This window comes from Zootoca vivipara, chromosome 6 (genome assembly GCF_965207765.1).
Source record: "Zootoca vivipara chromosome 6, rZooViv2.hap1.1, whole genome shotgun sequence".
Classification (NCBI taxonomy): Eukaryota; Metazoa; Chordata; class Lepidosauria; order Squamata; family Lacertidae; genus Zootoca; species Zootoca vivipara.
In genome coordinates, this window is record NC_142589.1 from 93,254,577 (window position 1) to 93,276,599 (window position 22,023).

Sequence of the window (22,023 nt, forward strand, 5' to 3'; positions counted from 1 at the left end):
CGATCAGCAGTACATTGTGACTGCAGTACATTGTTTATTGCTTTCATTTTATGGATCAATGGTCTTGTTATAGAGTGAAATTCATGTTCAACTGCTGTTTTAGGGGTTGTTATTAAAAGTCTGGAACGGATTAATCCGTTTTTCCTGACTTTCCACGGGAAAGCGCGCCTCGGTTTAGGAACGCTTTGGTTTTGGAACGGACTTCCGGAACATATCGAGCCTGAGAACCAAGGTACCACTGTACTGGAGGTTGCAGGTGTGGAGAGTTGCTGTTTTACTCGGATCCCAGTGTGGGATTCACTCTGGGAGATCTAGTGGTTTACTGTGAGGACCAGATCCTGGGTTAGGCGGGTCTTACTCTGTCCTGATTCAGCTGCAGGGACGTTCTTCAGTTCAAACACGTGAAATTGAGCAACGGCTTGCTAATTTGCCCGTGCTTTTTGACTGTCCCTCTTTGACGGCGCACCTCTCGCCCGGAGCAGGACGACACGGGGGCCCCGGACGTTGTGTGCATTTTTGCAAAGTTGCTGACCCCACAGTTTGCTCTGCCCGCGGAGCCTCTCATTAGCTACAGGGCTGGGCTTGGCAGCGCGTTCGGTTTTGAAAAACAAAAGTTTCCAGCCATCCCCGGGTCCCCCACACCCTCTGCCTTCCAGCTGGGCCGCCTCTGGCTTTAAAGAGCACATATTCCTGCCTAACCGTAGAGGCTGAAACAAACTTGGCAAGTCTCTTTCCAGGGGAAATTTGCAATTCGCCACCTCCCCTTGACCAGTCTTTGGGGTCGAGGGTGCTTTTCTGATTGTGCCCTGAGTTTTCTGAGCGGGTAATTCGTTTTGCTTGCTTGCTTTGTTGTTGTTGAGTTGTTTAGTCATGTCCGACTCTTCGTGACCCCATGGACCAGAGCACGCCAGGCCCTCCTGTCTTCCACTGCCTCCCGCAGTTTGGTCAAACTCATGTTGGTAGCTTCGAGAACACTGTCCAGTCATCTCGTCCTCTGCCGTCCCCTTCTCCATGTGCCCTCCATCTTTCCCAACATCAGGGTCTTTTCCAGGGAGTCTTCTCTTCACATGAGGTGGCCAAAGTATTGGAGCCTCAGCTTCACGATCTGTCCTTCCAGTGAGCACTCAGGGCTGATTTCCTTCAGAATGGAGAGGTTTGATCTTCTTGCAGTCCATCGGATTCTCAATAGCAGGGGTCAGCAACCTTTTTCAGCCATGGGCCGGTCCACCGTCCCTCAGACCATGTGGCGGACCAGACTATTTTTTTGGGGGGGGGGGTTTGAAATGAACGAATTCCTATGCCTCACAAATAACCCAGAGATGCATTTTAAATAAAAGGACACATTCTACTCATTTAAAAGCAAGCTGATTCCCGGACCGTCCGTGGGCCGAATTGAGAAGGTGATTGGGCCTCATCCGGCCCACGGGCCTTAGGTTGCCTACCCCTGCTTAAGAGTCTCCTCCAGCACCATAATTCAAAAGCATCAATTCTTCAGCGATCAGATTTCTTTATGGTCCAGCTCTCACTTCCATACATCACTACTGGGAAAACCATAGCTTGAACCATATGGACCTTTGTAGGCAAGGTGATGTCTCTGCTTTTTAAGATGCTGCCTAGGTTTGTCATTGCTTTTCTCCCAAGAAGCAGGCGTCTTTTAATTTCGTGACTGCTGTCACCATCTGCAGTGATCATGGAGCCCAAGAAAGTAAAATCTCTCACTGCCTCCATTTCTTCCCCTTCTATTTGCCAGGAGGTGATGGGACCAGTGGCCATGATCTTGGTTTTTTTGATGTTGAGCTTCAGACCATATTTTGCGCTCTCCTCTTTCATCCTCATTAAAAGGTCTTTGTCCATGGAGTTTTCTTGGCAGGGATACTGGAGTGGCTTGCCAGTTCCTTCTCCAGGTGGATCACGTTTGGTCAAAACTCTCCACTATGACCTGTCCATCTTGGGTGGCCCTACATGGCACAGCTCATAGCTTCTCTGAGTTATTCAAGCCCCTTCGCCACGACAAGGCAGTGATCCATGAAGGAGTTGCTTGCTTTAGGGGTGGTAAAATCTTGGTTTCTGGTGGCAATGTGGTTTCCCCCCGGAGGAATTAAAAAAAAATTGAATTGGGAAACGTTCCTGCGCAAATGAGGCTGGTTTGCATCCGGATTTTCCCACAGAAGCCCTCTTGGAAGAGGAATGGGGGGAGCATTTTGCAGGCACCGAGGGCCGCATTGCCCTTCTGGGGGCCGCGTGCCAGGTGGGCAGGGTCAGAGGTGAAAGTGGGCGGGGCAGTGGGCTTGAATTGAGTTTCTAAGTCCACAACCAGCCCCTCTCAACCTTACACCCAGGTAAGCGAGAGGCAGGATCCAAGAGGGACGCAAATGCTCCAATCAGGACCGGGGAGGGGCGTGGCTTTGGGGAGTGGGTGTGGTTTGGGGGAGACTCCTGGAGGGCCAGTTGGAAGGGACTAGGGGGCCACATTCAGCGTCCATTGTCCTAGAGAACAACCTAACTCAGCGTGTTTAATTTACTTCTGTTTAGTCATCAAAACCAGCTACTTTGAAACTCCAAATCTCTTGCCCAATAATTGCCTAATAATCACTGTTACTGACGAAACTTGCGAAATGGATTCTTCCATCCCCCTCCAGCGGAGGATTAAAGTTTTGGCAGAAATGGTCCGGGATGTCATGCTCCATCCTTCATCCCTGCTTTTTCCAGATAGGGTCTTAAATTTGCAGGGAAATAAATAAATTTATCTAGAGGTGATTTTTTTTGGGGGGGGGTGTCACAAAGAGGAGTTTTCGATGTTTTAACGTATTTTTAATCTTTTGTTGGAAGCCGCCCAGAGTGGCTGGGGAAGCCCAGGTAGATGGGCAGGGTAGAAATATTATTATTATTATTATTATTATTGCCAAAGGGGGACTGAGCTGAACGGCGGTTAGGATCTCTCGGGAAGTTAATTAATTGGGGGTGAATTAATGGAAGGAGAATGTGTGCAGGCTATCAGAAGGTGTCTGGCCTTCTCTGACGTTTAAAAGTCTCTCCTTGCTTCTGTGTATAGAAAATGGCGCCGTGGCAATTTGTGTCTCTGAGGCTGTGCCCCTCAAATCCCCTTTTAAGTACCTTCTGAAAGACTTGGTTATCGAAAAGACATTTAAAACTTCCAATGTAAGTTAAATTCAATATTCAGGCTAGGTAGAAATAACCGCTGGAGATCTAGAGCAATTATATTCCATATTTTCTGGAACGGTCCCCCAAATGCAATTGTTTGCCATTCCGAAATAATCTCAGAAATGTTAGGAATACACATCCCAATCAAACCCAATACAGTGGTACCTCTACTTACGAATTTAATGTGTTCCGAACACACATTTGTAAGTCGAAAAAAATTGTAAGTCGAATCCCATAGGAATGCATTGGGAGAAAAAATTCGTAAGTAGAAAAAATCCTATCTAAACCGCATCCAAGATGGCGGATGGAGCTCCATTTGTAAGTAGAAACATTCGTAAGTAGAGTTATTCGTAAGTAGAGGTACCACTGTATATTTCTCTATAGGTAACATAAAAGGCAATTAGGCGGCTGGAAATCAGTTTGATTAATGCAGTTGAAATAATAGTTGCAAATAATATTTTTGGTAAGCGGGGAGCTCTCCCCCCCCCCTTTTGAATGGGTCAAAAAGATCTGGACTATAATCAGATAATCGCCAAAATTCTTCATGTGGACTTTGCTATTTTTAACTGTCCGCAAGTAAATGTACTTATTCTGTGTGCCTGTTTCGTAGTTTTGCTTTCAATGTTTTAATTTACACCTGTTGGCACAAACGTTCTATCTGGGTTTATAGACATTATAGAATGAAATAAAAAATCTTTACCAAAAAAAAAGAAAGTAAGTTTTGGACCATGATGAATCCAAGCAACTCGACTAACAACATTTATGCAGAAATGGGTATTTTCCCTGATTTATTGGAATTGCAGTAATAAGTGTTTTCAGTTCATTGTAAAAGAAATGAATTGGAAATTTGGTTGTAAACATATTGCTTTGCTGGAAACCTGATTGCGAACCTTAAAAATACTAGTTACAGGTAGGTAGCCGTGTTGGTCTGCCGTAGTCGAAACAAAATAAAAAAAATTCCTTCCACTTGCACCTTAGAGACCAACGAAGTTTGTCATAGGTATGAGCTTTCGTGTGCATGCACACTTCTTCAGATAGACTGAAACAGAAGTCACCAGACCCTTATGAATAGTCAGAGGGTGGGGAGGGGTGTTACCCAGAAGGGTGGTGGGAATGGGTAATTGACTGATAGGTGAGGTAAACCTGTTGACAACTGTTAATTGATCTTACAGGAAAAAGCAAGGGGTGAGATGGCTAGAAATAGCTTGATCATGTATAATGAGATAAGAATCCTATGTCTCTATTCAGACCAGGTCTCTCCATGGTTTTAAGCTTGGTAATGAGTTGCAATTCAGCAACTTCTCTTTCCAGTCTATTTCTGAAATTCTTTTCTAATAAGACAGCTACTTTGAGATCTTGTATAGAATGTCCTGGGAGACTGAAGTGTTCTCCTACTGGTTTCTCTGTCTTGTGATTCCTGATGTCAGATTTATGTCCATTTATCCTTTGGCGTAGGGTTTGGCCTGTTTGTCCAATAGAGAGAGCTGAAGGGCACTGTTGGCATTTGATGGCATACACTGAAAATACTGAAAGCGAGAGAACTTGATTTCTGGGTCTTGGCGCTGGGCGTTAGGGTGGCGTTTTCGCGTCTTCCCATCGAAAATGCTCCCCGAATAACGTGTCCCCTGGTCTTTTATGTCGCTCTGCAGCTGTATGAACTCGACGGAGACCCCAAAAGGAAGGAATTTCTGGACGACCTCTTCAGCTTCATGCAGAAGCGAGGTGAGAAGACGCTACCCTCCACCCCCCTACCCCTCCCTGCCTGCCTGCCTGCCTGTCCGGCAAATCTTCTGCTACGGTTGCAATTGCAAAGCCAGCTTTGGGTAATCTTTCTCTGTGCTTGCTAAGGTCACACACATACACACAGCGTGGGGCATGCCAATTTGCAGAAAAATACTTCCGTTGCATCATTCTCCTCTCCTCTTCCTCCTCCACCCCCCTAAAAAAGGCAATTAAAAAAATCATTTATGCATTTCCCCCCCAGTTTTTCATTTACACATCACATTGACACCCTTATACAATATTTTGCAGAGATCCTGTAACTAGGTCTATGTAAAACAAGCACAACATATAAAATCAAATCAAAAGCAGTAAGCCAATTACCCCCCCCCCCAAAAGAACTACATTCTAAAAGAGTGTTGGATGTCAATAAGATCAACCAAAGGCCTGGTTAAAAAGGAACGTTTTTGCCTGGCGCCTAGAGGTGTGTAATGAAGGCGCCAGGCGAACTTCCCTGGGGAGAGCATTCCACAGATGGGGAGCCACTGCAGAGAAGGCCCCGTTCTCGTGTTGCCACCCTCCGGACCTCTTGAGGAGGAGGCACACGAAGGAGGGCCTCAGAAGATGATCTCAGAGTCCGGTTAGGTTCATATGGAAAGACGCGGTCCTTGAGGTATTGCGGTCCTGAGCTGTTTAAGGCTTTGTAGGTCAAAACGAGCACTTTGAATTGGGCCTGGAAACAAATCGGTGGCCAGTGCAGTCGGGCCAGGATCGGTGCAATGTGCTCAAACTGTCTTGCTCCGGTGAGCAACCTGGCCGCTGCATAGGCTGAAGTTTCCCGAACCGTCTTCAGAGGCAGCCCTACGTATAAGGCATTGCAGTAATCTAATCTGGATGTTACCAGAGCATAGACAACAGGAGTTAGGCCATCCCTGTCCAGATAGGGGCGTAGTTGGGCCACCAGCCGAAGATGATGGAAGTCACTCCGGGCCACTGAGGCCACCTGAGACGTAGAGAGCAGAAAAGCCAAGGTGTTGCCCTCACCAAACCACAGTTCCCATGACCGTGTGTGAGAATTCGGTAATGAAGTTCGGTAGTTTAAGTGGGAGAACCATAGGTTGCCACACCCAGTTTGGCCCCTGGCCCCGCCCACCTTTGGCCCACGGAAGGCTTGGTTATGGGAGAATGCGGCCCTTAACCACCACCACCCGCCTCCTGCCATCATTTTATTGCTTCGTTCTTTCGGATAAACTGCGTCGCAATTCAAGCGGCGTTAGAAACGATAAAGCAAACAAACGCGTGGGTAATAAAACGGGTTTGATCCATCTAAAAGATTCCCCACCCCCTTCTTGTCGAGGAAATAGAAACGAACCCAGGGTGGGATTATTGGGTTGTTCTTGCCTGTATATTTAGGGTTTTTTAAAAAAATCTCAGGGCAAATCACAACATAGATTCGCAACATGTTTTTTATGTTGCGATTTGTATACTTCTTGTTTATTTGGCAGTATAGGGTAGTGTACAAGATTAATAAATAACAACAACAACCTCTTTTTTTGGGATTGAAAAACAACCCTTTGAAACCAGCCAGAGAACTCAGCTACAAAAGAATAATACAATATTTCTGTGAATCTAATGCTCCATGAAATCTAATGCGCACCTCTGTTTTCAAAAACCTTGAAACCCGCCCCCCCCCCAAAGTGTTTGCTGGCACCCATAAATGCACCGTCAAATCTAATGCCCACTCTAATTTTTGCAGTGTCATTTGGCCCCCAAAAGTTGTGCATTATGTTCGAGTAAAGACAGTAATTAAGGAGCAAGCAGGTTGGGTCCGTGATCTAGAGACGGCATCCTTCACGTGTCCTTAAAATTAATTAATAAGGTGAATCGTTTATCTCGCAACTGTCCACTCCGAGTAAAAAAGCAAAACCTGCAAGATTGCCTGTGAAAAGAATTAAAAGAATGATGGCTTTGCGGCAGTCGCAGGGGTCCGGGGAAGAGAAAGTTGGTGACGTCACAGGTTCAGGCCAATACGCCCGAGACTCCTGCTACGTTGCCTAACGTGGTTTTTCCTGGGCAATAAAAATCCGCTGGCTGGCTGGCAGCTGAAGGGGGGTGTTGACAAATGCGGTGGGGAGAGAGATTTACCTTAAGTCAAGGAATCCGATTGTGGGGAGGGGGGGGGTGGCGGTTGTGGCAGGCGGTTGGGGGGGGGAAGCAGATGGCCTTGGCCCCCGGAGCTTTGCACGACCGGAATGTGCATCTAGGAAACGATTACAGGGGGATATGCAATGGGTGAGGGAAATTGCAAGATGCTTTTGTGGGTTTAAATATCCTGGTTTAGGTTTATTTTGGGGGGGTGTGTGCGAAGGAAATCTCCCCCTCCCCAGTGCCAGGCTAAACAATGCCAGCTTGGTATTATTATTTTATTTTTTTAAATAATAATTTCAAGGCCCCTTTTTGGAGGGCAAGGGGGGGGGAGGCGTCGCCGCCAAGAAGTGCGTCAAGCATGTTTTGAAAGCAGGAAAAGGGCCCAAACGATGCTTTGAGCGGATTCCCGGAGGGTCAGGAACCCCGAGCAAAACTGCTCACGCGATCCAAGCAACCAACAGAAAGGGTTGCAGCTCATGGAATCGTAGAAGGGACCCCCCAGGGGTCATCTAGTCCAACCCCCTGCAATGCAGAGGGGTGAAGCAGCTGGTTTGCAGGTTCAGTCCCCCAACAGAGTCCCGAGGATGGGTCTGGGAGACAGCCCCGACTCTGAAACCCTGGAGAGCCGCGGCAAGGATCTGTGACTCTGTACAAGGCAGGTTTCCTGTTTAAATTGGCCCTTCACAGGGACTAGAAACTTGAACATCTTCAGTTAGGGCTGTGAGAGACTCACGGTCCGTGTAGACAATACTTTAAAAAATAAAATAGTGCTTTCCCCCCCCCCCAAAAAAATATGTTTGGGGTACTCTCATTTTAACTCAAGAAATCACCATTTTCTGGTTCAAATCGGCCCTTCACGGGGACTAGAAACTTGAGAGCCTGCTGGATCAGAGGCCAGTGGCCTGTGTGGTGCAGCCTTTTGCCCTCGCGGCGGCCAAATTGCCCCATGGATAGAACCTAGGAATCGAGATAGACTGCCTCCAGACCTGGAGGTTCCGCAAGCTCCTAAGAATAACCTGGTGGAAAAAGCCCAAGGCTCCTTCTAGCCCAGCGTCCTGTTCTCACAGGGGCCGACCGGATGCCCCAGTGCGAAACCCAATGAGCAGGATTCGAACGCAAGGGCACGCTCCTCGCAAACTGGCATTCGGAAGCATTGCTGCTTCCAGCCGTGGAGGCAGGGCAGAGCCATCCTGGCCAGTTGCCATCAATAGCCCTCTCCTCCTCCTCCTCTGTGAATTTGTCCGGTCGTCTTTTAAAGCCGTCCAAGACATCCCTGCCTCTTGTGGCAGTGAGTTGCACAGTCTCCACAGGAAGAAGTCCTTTCTTTCCTCTGCCCCGAATCTTCCAGCGTTCGGCTTCAGCACACGTCTGTCTATGCCTTTTCCTCTTTCTGTCTCTGCACGTTTAAGGTTGTTGCAGGCATCTAAAGACCAGTCGCCTTCTTCCGAACCTCTGTCCCCATTATCCCTAGAAAAGAAAAGAAAAATTCGGGTTTTTTGGGGGGGAATCGCCAAACGTATTTTTTTAATTCGCTGTGTACCTTGTAGACAATACAGTGGCACCTTGGTTCTCAAACTTAATCCGTTCCGGAATTCCGTTCCAAAACCAAGGCACCCTTTCCCATAGAAAGGTGTGCAAAACGGATTGAACCGTTCCAGACTTTTAAAAACAACCCCTCAAACAAGCAATTCAAAGTGAATTTTACTGTCTAACGAGAACATGGATCCATAAAACGAAAGCAATAAACAGTGTACTGCAGTCACGCAATCAATCCATCAGTAGAATCATAGAATCATAGAGTTGGAAGAGACCACAAGGGCCATCCAGTCCAACCCCCTGCCAAGCAGGAAACACCATCAAAGCATTCTTGACATATGGCCGTCAAGCCTCTGCTTAAAGACCTCCAAAGAAGGAGACTCCACCACACTCCTTGGCAGCAAATTCCACTGTCGAACAGCTCTTACTGTCAGGAAGTTCTTCCTAATGTTTAGGTGGAAGCATCTTTCTTGTAGTTTGAATCCATTGCTCCGTGTCCGCTTCTCTGGAGCAGCAGAAAACAACCTTTCACCCTCCTCTATATGACATCCTTTTATATATTTGAACATGGCTATCATATCGCCCCTTAGCCTTCTCTTCTCCAGGCTAAACATACCCAGCTCCCTAAGCCGTTCCTCATAAGTAGCTGAACTGGGTTCCCACACAGTCGCAAAAACACAAGCCGAAAAGCCGCGAAAACAAAAACGCAAAATAAATAGCAAAAACAGACAGGCTTCAGAGTAACACTCAAAACAGAAGCGTAACACTCAAAACGGAGCACGTTCGGCTTTCCGAAAAAAGTTCGCAAACCAGAACACTCACTTCTGTGTTTGCAGTGTTTGGGTTCCAAGTTGTTCGAGTACCAAGGCGTTTGAGAAATAAGGTACTGTTTTGCATGCAGATCCGCTGGGCAAATGCCCACCCCAGCTGGTCTCTTTGTGGGACGATTCGCCCTGCGGGTCCTTCTGGGGGTGTGGGTGGGTGTGCAGGGTGGGAGGAGGAGGGAAAACAGCCTGCCTCTGCATGTCAACCTTTTCCCCAGCAGCGACGCCGTCTGCATTATCGCTGTGCCCATTTTACAGGTAGGATAGCTAAGGCTGCAAAAGGACCCGCTTCTCTCTCTCTCTCTCCACCCCCCCTCCCCCAGACTCCCCCAGCATCCTCCCTCAAAGTGTCCCTCCTGGGATCCAAGCCACAGCCCGCCTGCCCCCTCCCCTGGCCGGACACTGTTTAATCCCGGAAAATGACCCGCTCCTTCCTGCAATAAAACGGACGACGACAGGGCGAAACGTCTTCTGGCTTAGGGGGGCGCCTGCCGTTGCTGTTGTTTTTTTCGCCCGATTGTTCCTTTCGGCTTTAAGGAAGCAATAAATCAATTAGAGGGGGAAGCGGGGTGGAGAAAACCTCAGTTTGTTTCCCCCCCCCTTGCCCCCTTTTGAAAGCTGCTCCTTTTGTCCAGAGAATCTGCTAGCTAGGAGTGTCCAAACCCATTTGTGTGCCAAAGTGGTCTTTTTTTTTGTTCATGTGCTGTGGGCTACGATTCAGTTTCCCCAAGAACCTCGAGTTTTCGCTGTTTGTTCAAGTTTCTAGACCTCATGACGGCATCATCATCATTATTATTAGTGCTATTATTATTCTTGTTGGGGATGCCCTGCCTTTTTCCTTCCAAGGAGCTCAGGGCTGGTGCACATGATTCTCTGCCTCCCACCCTCCACCCCGTTTTATCCTGACAACAAACCTGCGAGGTAGGTTAGAGAGAGAAAGATTGAGAGATGCTGTCCCCCGAAATCACCCAGTGAGAAACGTTTTGAGACGAATGCAAAAGGTTGGACCTGCAGAGAGTTAAAAGCGTTCTTTCTTTCTTTCTTTCTTTCTTTCTTTCTTTCTTTCTTTCTTTCTTTCTTTCTTTCTTTCTCTCTCTCTCTCTCTCTCTCTCTCTCTCTCTCTCTCTCTCTCTCTCTCTCTCTCTCTGGCTTTCTTTCTCTCCCTCCCTCTCTCTCTTTCTCTTTCTTTCTTTCTCTCTCTCTCACTTCGGCCCCGAGCAGATGCGGAAAGGGCGAGGTCTGAATGCACCAGACCTTTCGAAAAAAACAGCCTGATGCAAATTGGAGGCTCTGTGGCTTGCCTTTGGTCAAAGGTGTTGGGGAAACCGGAGCAGAGTCTTGTTTGCTTTCGGAAACGCGCCGGGGTGTTTGTTTCAGAATAGGCAGGCGTGCAAATATAGCACATCCGACAAAGAGAGGCAGCGTGGTGTAACGGTTAGAGCGCTGGTCCTAGGACCTGCGAGAGACCAGGGATCAAATCCTCCCCCCCCCCAAGAATCCCCTCTGCTCATGATAATAATAGCAGAAAGCGGTGAAATAATATGGTCGGTTCTATCAAGCACTGAACATTGAATGAAAAACTTCATGCAACTTTCAAAATAACCCAGATCTGCGCTATGGGATACTAAATAATAATAATAATAATAATAATAATAATAATAATAATAATAATAATATGTTGCTTATATGCCACCCATCTGACTGGGTTGCCCCAGCTTCTCTGTGCAGATTCCAACAAGTTAAAACACCCAACACAGTAAAACATAAAACTTTAAAAACTTCCCTGTGTTTCGGGGGAGGGGGAGGCCATTGGTCATGGGTATTTTTAGCTGAGATTCCTGCGTGGCAGGGGGTTGGGCTAGATGGGCCTTGGAGGTCCCTTCCATTTCTGTGATTCCATGCCGAATTCGGTTGCTGCAGTCTCTTGAAGAGGTATCGGAAAGCGAGGCTGTGAGTCGGCCCCCACCCAACTGCTTTTTTGTTTTTTCTTCCCCTCTTCCTGTGCAGGGACGCCAGTCAACCGCATCCCCATCATGGCCAAGCAGGTCCTCGATCTGTACATGCTCTATGTCCTGGTGACCGAGAAGGGCGGCTTGGTGGAGGTGATCAACAAGAAGCTTTGGCGGGAGATCACCAAGGGCCTGAACCTCCCCACCTCCATCACCAGCGCTGCCTTTACCTTGCGCACTCAGTAAGTCTTTTTTAAAAAAATGTAAAAATGTAAAAAAGGTGAAACTGTGGGCTCCACTTTTCTCCGAAAGCGCTTGACCGATTGTCCTGGAATTTGGACACAACGGTCCGTGCCACTACCCAAGTGTTTGCACAACCTCCGATTGCTCACATCTCATACCTGCGAAGGTAAAAACCTGCTTTTCCACAAACTAAAACAGCGCCCTCAAGTGGCGTTATTCCCACAGCTCCTCCTCCACCTCCTCCTCCCTCCCTCCCCATGGAGTCTAGCCCACACCCACAAACCCCGGCTTGGCCACGAGATCCTGTAAAACAGGGGGACTCTGAGACTCGGGGGGGGGGATCTGAAGGGGTGTGTGTGTTACCCTCCATTTGACAGACTAACGCACAGCAACGCGTGCAGGGCCAGTTAGTTCCTTTTATAAAAAGACATAGAAAAAAAGAGACAAAAATAAGACAAAAACATCTTAATATATCATAATAAATCCAGGCATCCCCAAACTGCAGCCCTCCAGATGTTTTGGCCTACAACTCCCATGATCCCTCGCTAACAGGACCAGTGGTCAGGGATGATGGGAATTGTAGTCCAAAACATCTGGAGGGCCGAAGTTTGGGGATGCCTGCTTTACATCCATAGGTGACTTCCTCCGACCCCCCTCCATCTGATTTCACTAATATAATCTTCTTTGGCAGTCTCTTTAAACTATTGCCTCATATCATAATTCCATAAAGCAACTAAAAATTCCGAAAAACCTATACAGTGGTACCTCGACTTCTAAAGGTTTTGACTTCCGAAATCCGCTAAGTGTTTTTGCCGCGCACGCAGGGTCTGCACATGCACAAAATGCAAAAATCGTGCTTTGCGCATGCGCAAAATGGGCGCTTGGACTTCCAAAGAGCGCCGCGGAAGGGATCGCCTTCAGAAGTCGAGGTACCACTGTAGCTACTTCAATTGGCATTACAGTCATCCCTCGGGTTGTGTACTTTCGGGTTCTGTACTCGGCGGACCCAGAAGTGTTTACTTCCAGGTTTCGCCGCATGCGCTAAAGCGCCGCTTGGGTTGAGCACTTTTCGGGGTACGAACGGCACCTCAGAACGGATTGGGTACTCAACCCGAGGTACGACTGTACTAAATATTACAATATTTTTTCAGATACAATTTAAATTTCCCCCGATCTTTCTCCACCATCTCTTCTCCCTGATTGCGGAGTCTCCCAGTCAGTTTGGCAAGTTCCATGAAGTCCCTCATCTTCCTTTGCCATTCATCTATTGTTGGTAACTGTTGACTCTTCCAGTTCTCAGCAACTAGTAGCCTCGCAGCCGTTGTGGCATACAGAAAGAATGTAATACCCTTTTTGGGGGTTTCCTTCCCCACGATTCCTAATAAAAAGGCTTCTGGTCTCTTAATAAAAGTGTCTTTCAACACTTTTTTCATCTCATTATAAATTTTCTCCCAGAAGTCTTTTACTTTGGGGCACGTCCACTACATATGGTGAAAGGTCCCTTCTTTTTCTTTACATTTCCAGCATTTATTATCAGATGTACGATATATTTTTGCTAGCTTTAAAGGTGTTAAATGCCATCTGTACATAATTTCCATCCTATTTTTCCTGAAGGTTATACATGCAGTAAATTTAATTCTCTTTCTCCACAACCTCTCCCAATCTTCAAACAGAATAACTCAGTAAGTCTTGCCCCCCCCCCCGCAACCCGGAACGGCCCCCAGGATTATCCCGGGGGCCGGAGCCACCTCTTTAGGGAAGGGGCACAGCTGCCGCCGGTTCATCGCGGTAGTTTTTGGCCCGTGTGCCGTGAAATTGTCATAATCTCAATCCATGCGTAGTTTTCTCTGTTGCAAAGTGGTACCCAGAGCCCAGTGTTAAGGTTTGGAGCTGTTTCCCGTAGATCTGCAATTATTATTTGAGCTGCCTGGGACATATACAGTGGTACCTCAGTTTAAGAACATTCCGGTTTAAGAACGATTTGGTTTACAAACTCCACAAAACCGGAAATAGTGTCCCAGCTTGAGAACTTTATCTCAGTCTAAGAACGGAGTCCGTATGGTGGAAGCGCACCGCCGATGGGAGACCTCATTAGGGTTACGTGCCTCGGTTTAAGAACAGTTTTGGTTTAAGAACGGACTTCCGTTCTTAAGGTACCACTGTAGAAGACCTGTTCTTTTGACAGCATATCAAACTGTAGAAGCAAAGCGTTCCGAAACCAAGGCACCCTTTCCCATAGAAAGGAATGCAAAACGGATTCATCCGTTCCAGACTTTTAAAAGCAACCCCTAAAACAGCAATTTAGCTTGAGTTTTACTATCTGACGAGACCCATTGATCCATGAAATGAAAGCAATAAACAACGTACTGCAGCCACACAATCAATCCATCAGTAGCCGAACTGGGTTCCACGCAGTGGAACCAAAACCAAATAGCCATAAAAACGAAAATGCAAAATAAATAGCAAAAACAGACAGACCTCAGCGTAACACTCAAAACGGAGCATGTTCGGCTTCTGAAAAAAGTTCGCAAACCGGAACACTGACTTCCCGGTTTGCAGTGTTTGGGTTCCAAGTTGTTTGAGTACCAAGGCGTTTGAGAACCAAGGTACCACTGTATATCTCTATAGTATATAGACATTACCTATAAACCGGGCGCCAAACGGCTCCTTTAAACCAGGGTGACGGCTGCCAAAATGGAAAGTCCCGGTGCCGTTTTGGGGCCTGGGAGGGCTGTCTTCAGAAATAAATAAATCTCAAAGGCTGCCCGCGGAAGATGGAGCGAGATTCTCCTGCTCCTGAGGGCAGCATTCGAACCCGTGGCTTCACGTCACAAGGAAGGAGAGCCCAACTTGATGCTGGGGAGAGCTTTCCGACAGTCAGAGCTGTTCGGCTGTGGGACGGAAGGTGGTTTCCACCCTATTTCCAGGGTTCATAATTTTTTAGGGTGGCATAGTTTCCAGTAAATCAAAGGCACTTTGGGAAGAAATTTACATATACTTCTATATGGAGAAGCACCCTTGAATTTTTGCATGCAGGGGAATTGGAGTGACTCCCCTCCCTCCTTTCTCCCTCCCTCCTTTCTCCCCCTCTCTTTCTTTCTCTTTCTCTCCTCTTCATCTTCCTTCTCTCTCATTCGCTTCCCCCACCTTTTACATCCACCCTAATCAAGGATAAAGTTAATTAGTCTGGAATTCAGAGGACCAGGTGGCGGAAAAAGGATTTGTGGGTGGTGAGGGAGGGGTGGCCTGGGGGGGGGGTGAGTGGGTGGAGAGCTGTTAACTCCTTCATAGCTGTAAACCAGACTTCCTTTCTTCCTTAAAAAATAAGCAGCTTCTTGCCTGTCCTTAAATGCTGCCAGAAAATTTGAAAGTGCGCCTGATTTTGTGTGTGTGTGGAACACATATAAAACACAATGAAACATCAAACACTAAAAATCTTCCCCACCCAGGGCTGCCTTCAGATGTCTTCTAAAGGATGTGTAGTTCCTTATCTCCTTGGCTGGGGTGTGTGTGTGTGTGTGTGTCACATAACTTCATCCCCTCCAAAGTTTCTCCCATGAAAAAAGGGACGCCCTATTCCATCCCCTCCAACGTTTCTCCCGTGAAAATAGGGACGTCCTATTCCATCACCTCCAACGTTTCTCCCATGAAAAGAGGGACGTCCTATTCCATCCCCTCAAACATTTCGCCCGTGAAAAGAGGGACGTCCTATCCCATCCCCTCCAACATTTCTCCCGTGAAAATAGGGACGCCCTATTCCATCCCCTCCAACGTTTCACCCGTGAAAATAGGGACGCCCTATTCCATCCCCTCCAACGTTTCTTCCATGAAAATAGGGACGTCCTATTCCATCCCCTCCAACGTTTCTCCCGTGAAAATAGGGATGTCCTATTCCATCCCCTCCAACATTTCTCCCGTGAAAATAGGGACGCCCTATTCCATCTCCTTCAACGTTTCTCCCATGAAAATAGGGACGTCCTATTCCATCCCCTCCAACGTTTCTCCCGTGAAAATAGGGACGTCCTATTCCATCCCCTCCAACGTTTCTCCCGTGAAAATAGGGACGTCCTATTCCATCCCTTCCAACATTTCTCCCATGAAAATAGGGACATCCTATTCCATCCCCTCCAACGTTTCTCCCATGAAAATAGGGACGTCCTATTCCATCCCCTCCAACGTTTCTCCCGTGAAAATAGGGACGTCCTATTCCATCCCCTCCAACATTTCTCCCGTGAAAATAGGGACGCCCTATTCCATCTCCTTCAACGTTTCTCCCATGAAAATAGGGATGTCCTATTCCATCCCTTCCAACGTTTCTCCCATGAAAATAGGGACGTCCTATTCCATCCCCTCCAACGTTTCTCCTGTGAAAATAGGGACGTCCTATCCCATCCCCTACAACATTTCTCCCGTGAAAATAGGGACGCCCTATTCCATCTCCTTCAACGTTTCTCCCATGAAAATAGGGACGTCCTATTCCATCCCTTCCAACATTTCTCCCATGAAAATAGGGACATCCTATTCCATCCCCTCCAACGTTTCTCCCATGAAAATAGGGACGTCCTATTCCATCCCCTCCAACGTTTCTCCCGTGAAAATAGGGACGTCCTATTCCATCCCCTCCAACGTTTCTCCCGTGAAAATAGGGACGTCCTATTCCATCCCCTCCAACGTTTCTCCCGTGAAAATAGGGACGTCCTATTCCATCCCCTCCAACGTTTCTCCCGTGAAAATAGGGACGTCCTATTCCATCCCTTCCAACATTTCTCCCATGAAAATAGGGACGTCCTATTCCATCCCCTCCAACGTTTCTCCCATGAAAATAGGGACGTCCTATTCCATCCCCTCCAACGTTTCTCCCGTGAAAATAGGGACGTCCTATTCCATCCCTTCCAATATTTCTCCCATGAAAATAGGGACGTCCTATTCCATCCCCTCCAACGTTTCTCCCATGAAAATAGGGACGTCCTATTCCATCCCCTCCAACGTTTCTCCCATGAAAATAGGGACGTCCTATTCCATCCCCTCCAACGTTTCTCCCGTGAAAATAGGGACGTCCTATTCCATCCCCTCCAACGTTTCTCCCGTGAAAATAGGGACGTCCTATTCCATCCCCTCCAACGTTTCTCCCGTGAAAATAGGGACGTCCTATTCCATCCCTTCCAACGTTTCTCCCATGAAAATAGGGACATCCTATTCCATCCCTTCCAACATTTCTCCCATGAAAATAGGGACATCCTATTCCATCCCCTCCAACGTTTCTCCCATGAAAATAGGGACGTCCTATTCCATCCCCTCCAACGTTTCTCCCGTGAAAATAGGGACGTCCTATTCCATCCCTTCCAATATTTCTCCCATGAAAATAGGGACATCCTATTCCATCCCTTCCAACGTTTCTCCCATGAAAATAGGGACGTCCTATTCCATCCCCTCCAACGTTTCTCCCGTGAAAATAGGGACGTCCTATTCCATCCCCTCCAACATTTCTCCCGTGAAAATAGGGACGCCCTATTCCATCTCCTTCAACGTTTCTCCCATGAAAATAGGGACGTCCTATTCCATCCCTTCCAACATTTCTCCCATGAAAATAGGGACATCCTATTCCATCCCCTCCAACGTTTCTCCCATGAAAATAGGGACGTCCTATTCCATCCCCTCCAACGTTTCTCCCGTGAAAATAGGGACGTCCTATTCCATCCCCTCCAACGTTTCTCCCATGACAATAGTGACGTCCTATTCCATCCCCTCCAACGTTTCTCCCATGAAAATAGGGACGTCCTATTCCATCCCCTCCAACGTTTCTCCCGTGAAAAGAGGGACGTCCTATCCCATCCCCTCCAGGGTTTCTCCCGTGAAAATAGGGGCGTCCTATTCCATCCCCTCCAACATTTCTCCCGTGAAAATAGGGACGTCCTATTCCATCCCCTCCAAGGTTTCTCCTGTGAAAATAGGGACGTCCTATTCCATCCCCTCCAGCGTTTCTCCCGTGAAAATAGGGACGTCCTATTCCATCCCCTCCAACATTTATCCCATGAAAATAGGGACGTCCTATTCCATCTCCTTCAACGTTTCTCCCATGAAAATAGGGACGTCCTATTCCATCCCCTCCAACGTTTCTCCCACGAAAATAGTGACGTCCTATTCCATCCCCTCCAGCGTTTCTCCCGTGAAAATAGGGACGTCCTATTCCATCCCCTCCAGCGTTTCTCCCGTGAAAATAGGGACGTCCTATTCCATCCCCTCCAACGTTTCTCCTGTGAAAATAGGGACGTCCTATTCCATCCCCTCCAACGTTTCTCCCGTGAAAATAGGGACGTCCTATTCCATCCCCTCCAACGTTTCTCCCGTGAAAATAGGGACGTCCTATTCCATCCCCTCCAGCGTTTCTCCCGTGAAAATAGGGACGTCCTATTCCATCCCCTCCAACGTTTCTCCCGTGAAAATAGGGACGTCCTATTCCATCCCCTCCAACGTTTCTCCCGTGAAAATAGGGACGTCCTATTCCATCCCCTCCAACGTTTCTCCCGTGAAAATAGGGACGTCCTATTCCATCCCCTCCAACATTTCTCCCGTGAAAATAGGGTCGTCCTATTCCATCCCCTCCAACGTTTCTCCCGTGAAAATAGGGACGTCCTATTCCATCCCCTCCAACGTTTCTCCCGTGAAAATAGGGACGTCCTTTTCCATCCCCTCCAGCGTTGCTCCCGTGAAAATAGGGACGTCCTATTCCATCCCCTCCAACCTTTCTCCCGTGAAAATAGGGACATCCTATTCCATCCCCTCCAACGTTTCTCCCGTGAAAATAGGGACGTCCTATTCCATCCCCTCCAGCGTTTCTCCTGTGAAAATAGGGACGTCCTATTCCATCCCCTCCAACGTTTCTCCGGGATCCATCTTGGCAGCATGTGTTGAATCGAATAGAGAGCGAATGGTTGATTTCTTTTTTGTATGTGTTTCCCTGTAAAGGTACATGAAGTACTTATATCCCTACGAGTGTGAGAAGAGGGGGCTGAGCAACCCTAACGAGCTGCAGGCCGCCATCGACAGCAACCGCCGGGAGGGCCGCCGGCAAGGTTTCAGCGGCTCGATCTTCACGTACTCGCCCAGCGGCACCCACAGCATGCTGTCCTCCCCCAAGCTCCAAGTGCCAACATTGGGGTTGCCGTCGACCACCAACGGCAGCTCCTTGGCCTCCGTCCCGAAAATCAAAAAAGGTAGAGCAGCCTTTTGCCTGCAATTTGCTCACGCGTTCGGTTCCCCCCCCCCCCGGAGTGTTTTGTGCCCCGCTCTTCAACCTGAAAGGTCTCCCGGGTTGGCTTAACACCCCCACCCAATTAAAAAACACGCATGCCCTGCCCATCCGGCTTAGCAGCTTGAAAAAGGAAAGGACACAGCACACAAGGAAAGAGGAACCAGGAGGGCAGAGGAAAAGGAAAAAGCGAGCTCGGGCGTTTAAATGGTTCCGGATGGCGTTTGGTGGGCAAGCTTCTCATCGTCCTCTTCGCTGTTTGGGTGCCACCCCGTGTAAAAGCCTCTAATATTTAGGTCCAGGCTGCCTGAAAAACTGGGGGAGAAGCCACCACTGAGAAGGCCCCTCTCCAGTGTCCCTGCCAAGGGGGCCTGTGAGGATGGTGGGGCATAGAATAAGGGCCTCCCCCCAAGATCTCTGAGCCTGCAGGTTCGTTTGAGGGAATGTGGTTTTTCAAACAGCCCTGTACCTAAGGCAGTGGTTCTCAAACTTTTTTCTCCGTGAATATTTATGGGTAAATTGCAGACAGATAAAAACATTGGCAGTTGTTTTTTTTACAAGAGTATATGTTTAAAGAAGATGAATGAATGAGTGAATTAAGTTAATTTGGATGTGTCAAAGATATTAAAAACAAATTTAAGGAGCCGCAGAGAGAAGAGGGAAGGAAGTCGAGCTTTGAGTGTAAAATTAGTGGAATGTATAAACCATCTGGCCTTTTTTCACTTCTTTGCGTTATAATAAAAATAAAAAATAATATAATATAAAAATTTATTATTTATACCCCGCCCATCTGGCTGGGTTTCCCCAGCCACTCTGGGCGGCTCCCGACAAAATATTACAATGCAATAGTCCTTGCGCTAAAGGAGCTTTCTTTTTTGTTTGTTGTTGCAATCCCCGCAGAGGAGGATTCGGCCATCCCCATCGGCGTGCCCGGCCGCCTGCCCGTCTCGCTGGCGGGCCACCCGGCCATCGCGGCCCAAGCTGTCCAGGCCGCGGCGGCCCAGGCCGCGGCAGTGGCTCAGGCCGCGGCGCTGGAGCACCTGCGGGAGAAGCTGGAGTCCGGGGAGCCGCCGGAGAAGAAGATGGCTCTCGTGACGGACGAGCAGCAGCGCTTGATGCAGAGGGCCCTCCAGCAGAACCTCCTGGCCATGACCGCTCAGCTCCCCATGAGTATCCGGATCAACAGCCAAGGGACGCGCTCGCCAGGTCCGTCCGTCCCCCATCCCCTCCGCCATCTCACTGCCTCCATTTCTTTGAGAAAATCATAGAATTGGTTAAATTCCCACTGAAATGGGAATGGCTATGTGTAGGGTTGAAACGGCTTAACATTGGGGAAATCCACTGCAGGGACTCCTGAGCTTGCACTCCAGGAAGGTTATTTTGGTGGCTGCCAGGGGACATCCTGGGGGGTGCAGGAAAAAGCAGAATGTTTTGCAGGTTCCTGAAACCATGCAGATTCATTAACAGAACAAAACCTGGCAACCTGTTGTTGTTGTTGTTTTAAATAATTTTTTAATTAAATTTTCAGTTTTACAATTTAAAATACAGTGGTACCTCGGTTTATGAACACAATTGGTTCCGGAAGTCTGTTCATAAACTGAAGCGAACTTTCCCATTGAAAGTAATGGAAAGTGGATTAATCCGTTCCAGACGGGTCCACGGAGTACTCAACCTGAAGCGTACTTAACCCAAAACATGGGTGTAATTGGTTCCGGAAGTCTGTTCATAAACTGAAGCGTTCATAAACTGAAGCGAACTTTCCCATTGAAAGTAATGGAAAGTGAATTAATCCGTTCCAGATGGGTCCGTGGCGTTCATAAACCGAAAATTCATAAACCGAGGTGTTCATAAACAGAGGTTCCACTGTACTCAATTTAACATCCTTAAAATATCCGTGACTTCCCTTCTTCTCTTTCCATGGCTCATTTTGCCATCAATCCCTACATATTTTACAAAAACTAAACCATTATTGCACCCATCAGAACTCATTTGCACTTTCAATTTTATCTCAATGCTGCCAGCGATTTCATGTGCATACAATATTTCCCCATATATTCAGTAAACGTTTTCCAATCTCCTCTAAACGTATGTTCTTCTCGTTCTCTTATTCTATATGTTTAAGTCTGCAAGCTGCGCATCTTCTGTCAGCTTAAGTTGTCGTTCTTCTTTTGTTGGGACCTCGCTAGTTTTCCATTTTTGGTAAACCTGTTAACCTGTTGAAACAGGGGTCAGCAAACTTTTTCAACAGGGGGGCGGTCCACTGTCCCTCAGACCATTTGGGGGCCTAACTATATTTTGAAAGGGAAAAAAAATTGAACGAATTCTTATGCCCCACAAATAACCCAGAGATGCATTTTAAATAAAAGGACACATTCTACGCTGATTCCTGGACTGTCCGCGGGCTGGATTTAGAAGGCGATCGGGCCAGATCTGGCCCCCGGGCCTTAGTTTGCCTACCCATGGCCTGGGGGGAGCTCCTTCCAAATATAATTATAGTGGTACCTTGGTTCTCAGACTTCATCCAAAGTCCGTTCCAAAAGCAAGGTGCGCTTTCCCATAGAAAGTCATGCAAAACGTTTTCGTGGTGACCTTGAAACCCCTAAGTGGCCCAGTTTCCCTGAAGGAGCGTCTCCACCCCCATCGTTCTGCCCGGACACTGAGGTCCAGCTCCGAGGGCCTTCTGGCGGTTCCCTCCCTGCGAGAAGTGAGGTTACAGGGAACCAGGCAGAGGGCCTTCTCGGTGGTGGCGCCTGCCATGTGGAACGCCCTCCCACCAGATGTCAAGGAAATAAACAACTACCTTTACTTTTAGAAGACACCTGAAGGCAGCCCTGTTTGGGGAAGTTTTTAATGATGTCTTAATGTATTTTTAATCTTTTTTTGGAAGCTGCCTAGAGCGGTACCTTGTTTTACGAACTTAATCCGTTCCGGAAGTCCATTCTTAAACCAAAACTGTTCTTAAACCGAGGCGCACTTTTCCTCCCGCCGCCGGTGCCCTTCCACCGTTCGGCTTCCGTTCTTAGACCGAGGTAAAGTTCGCAAACCAGGATACTACTTTTGGTTTTGCGGAGTTCGCAAACCGAATAGTTCGTAAACAGGGCTGTTCTTAAACCAAGGTACCACTCTATTGCAGGGAACTAGGCCTTCTCGGTAGTGGCGCCCGCCCTGTGGAACGCCCTCCCATCAAATGTCA

At 47.8% G+C, this 22,023-nt stretch overlaps 1 protein-coding gene across 1 annotated transcript in view; it reads left to right on the forward strand.

The window, feature by feature from the left end:
• Positions 1 to 22,023, forward strand: part of ARID3A (AT-rich interaction domain 3A) — a 66,020-nt gene that overhangs the window by 40,617 nt on the left and 3,380 nt on the right. Inside the window, exons 4-7 of the mRNA XM_060275315.2 lie at positions 4,812 to 4,884; positions 11,397 to 11,580; positions 18,548 to 18,795; positions 19,731 to 20,036. Of these exons, the coding sequence (XP_060131298.2) occupies positions 4,812 to 4,884; positions 11,397 to 11,580; positions 18,548 to 18,795; positions 19,731 to 20,036 (811 nt within the window). The remainder of the gene's footprint in view (positions 1 to 4,811; positions 4,885 to 11,396; positions 11,581 to 18,547; positions 18,796 to 19,730; positions 20,037 to 22,023) is intronic.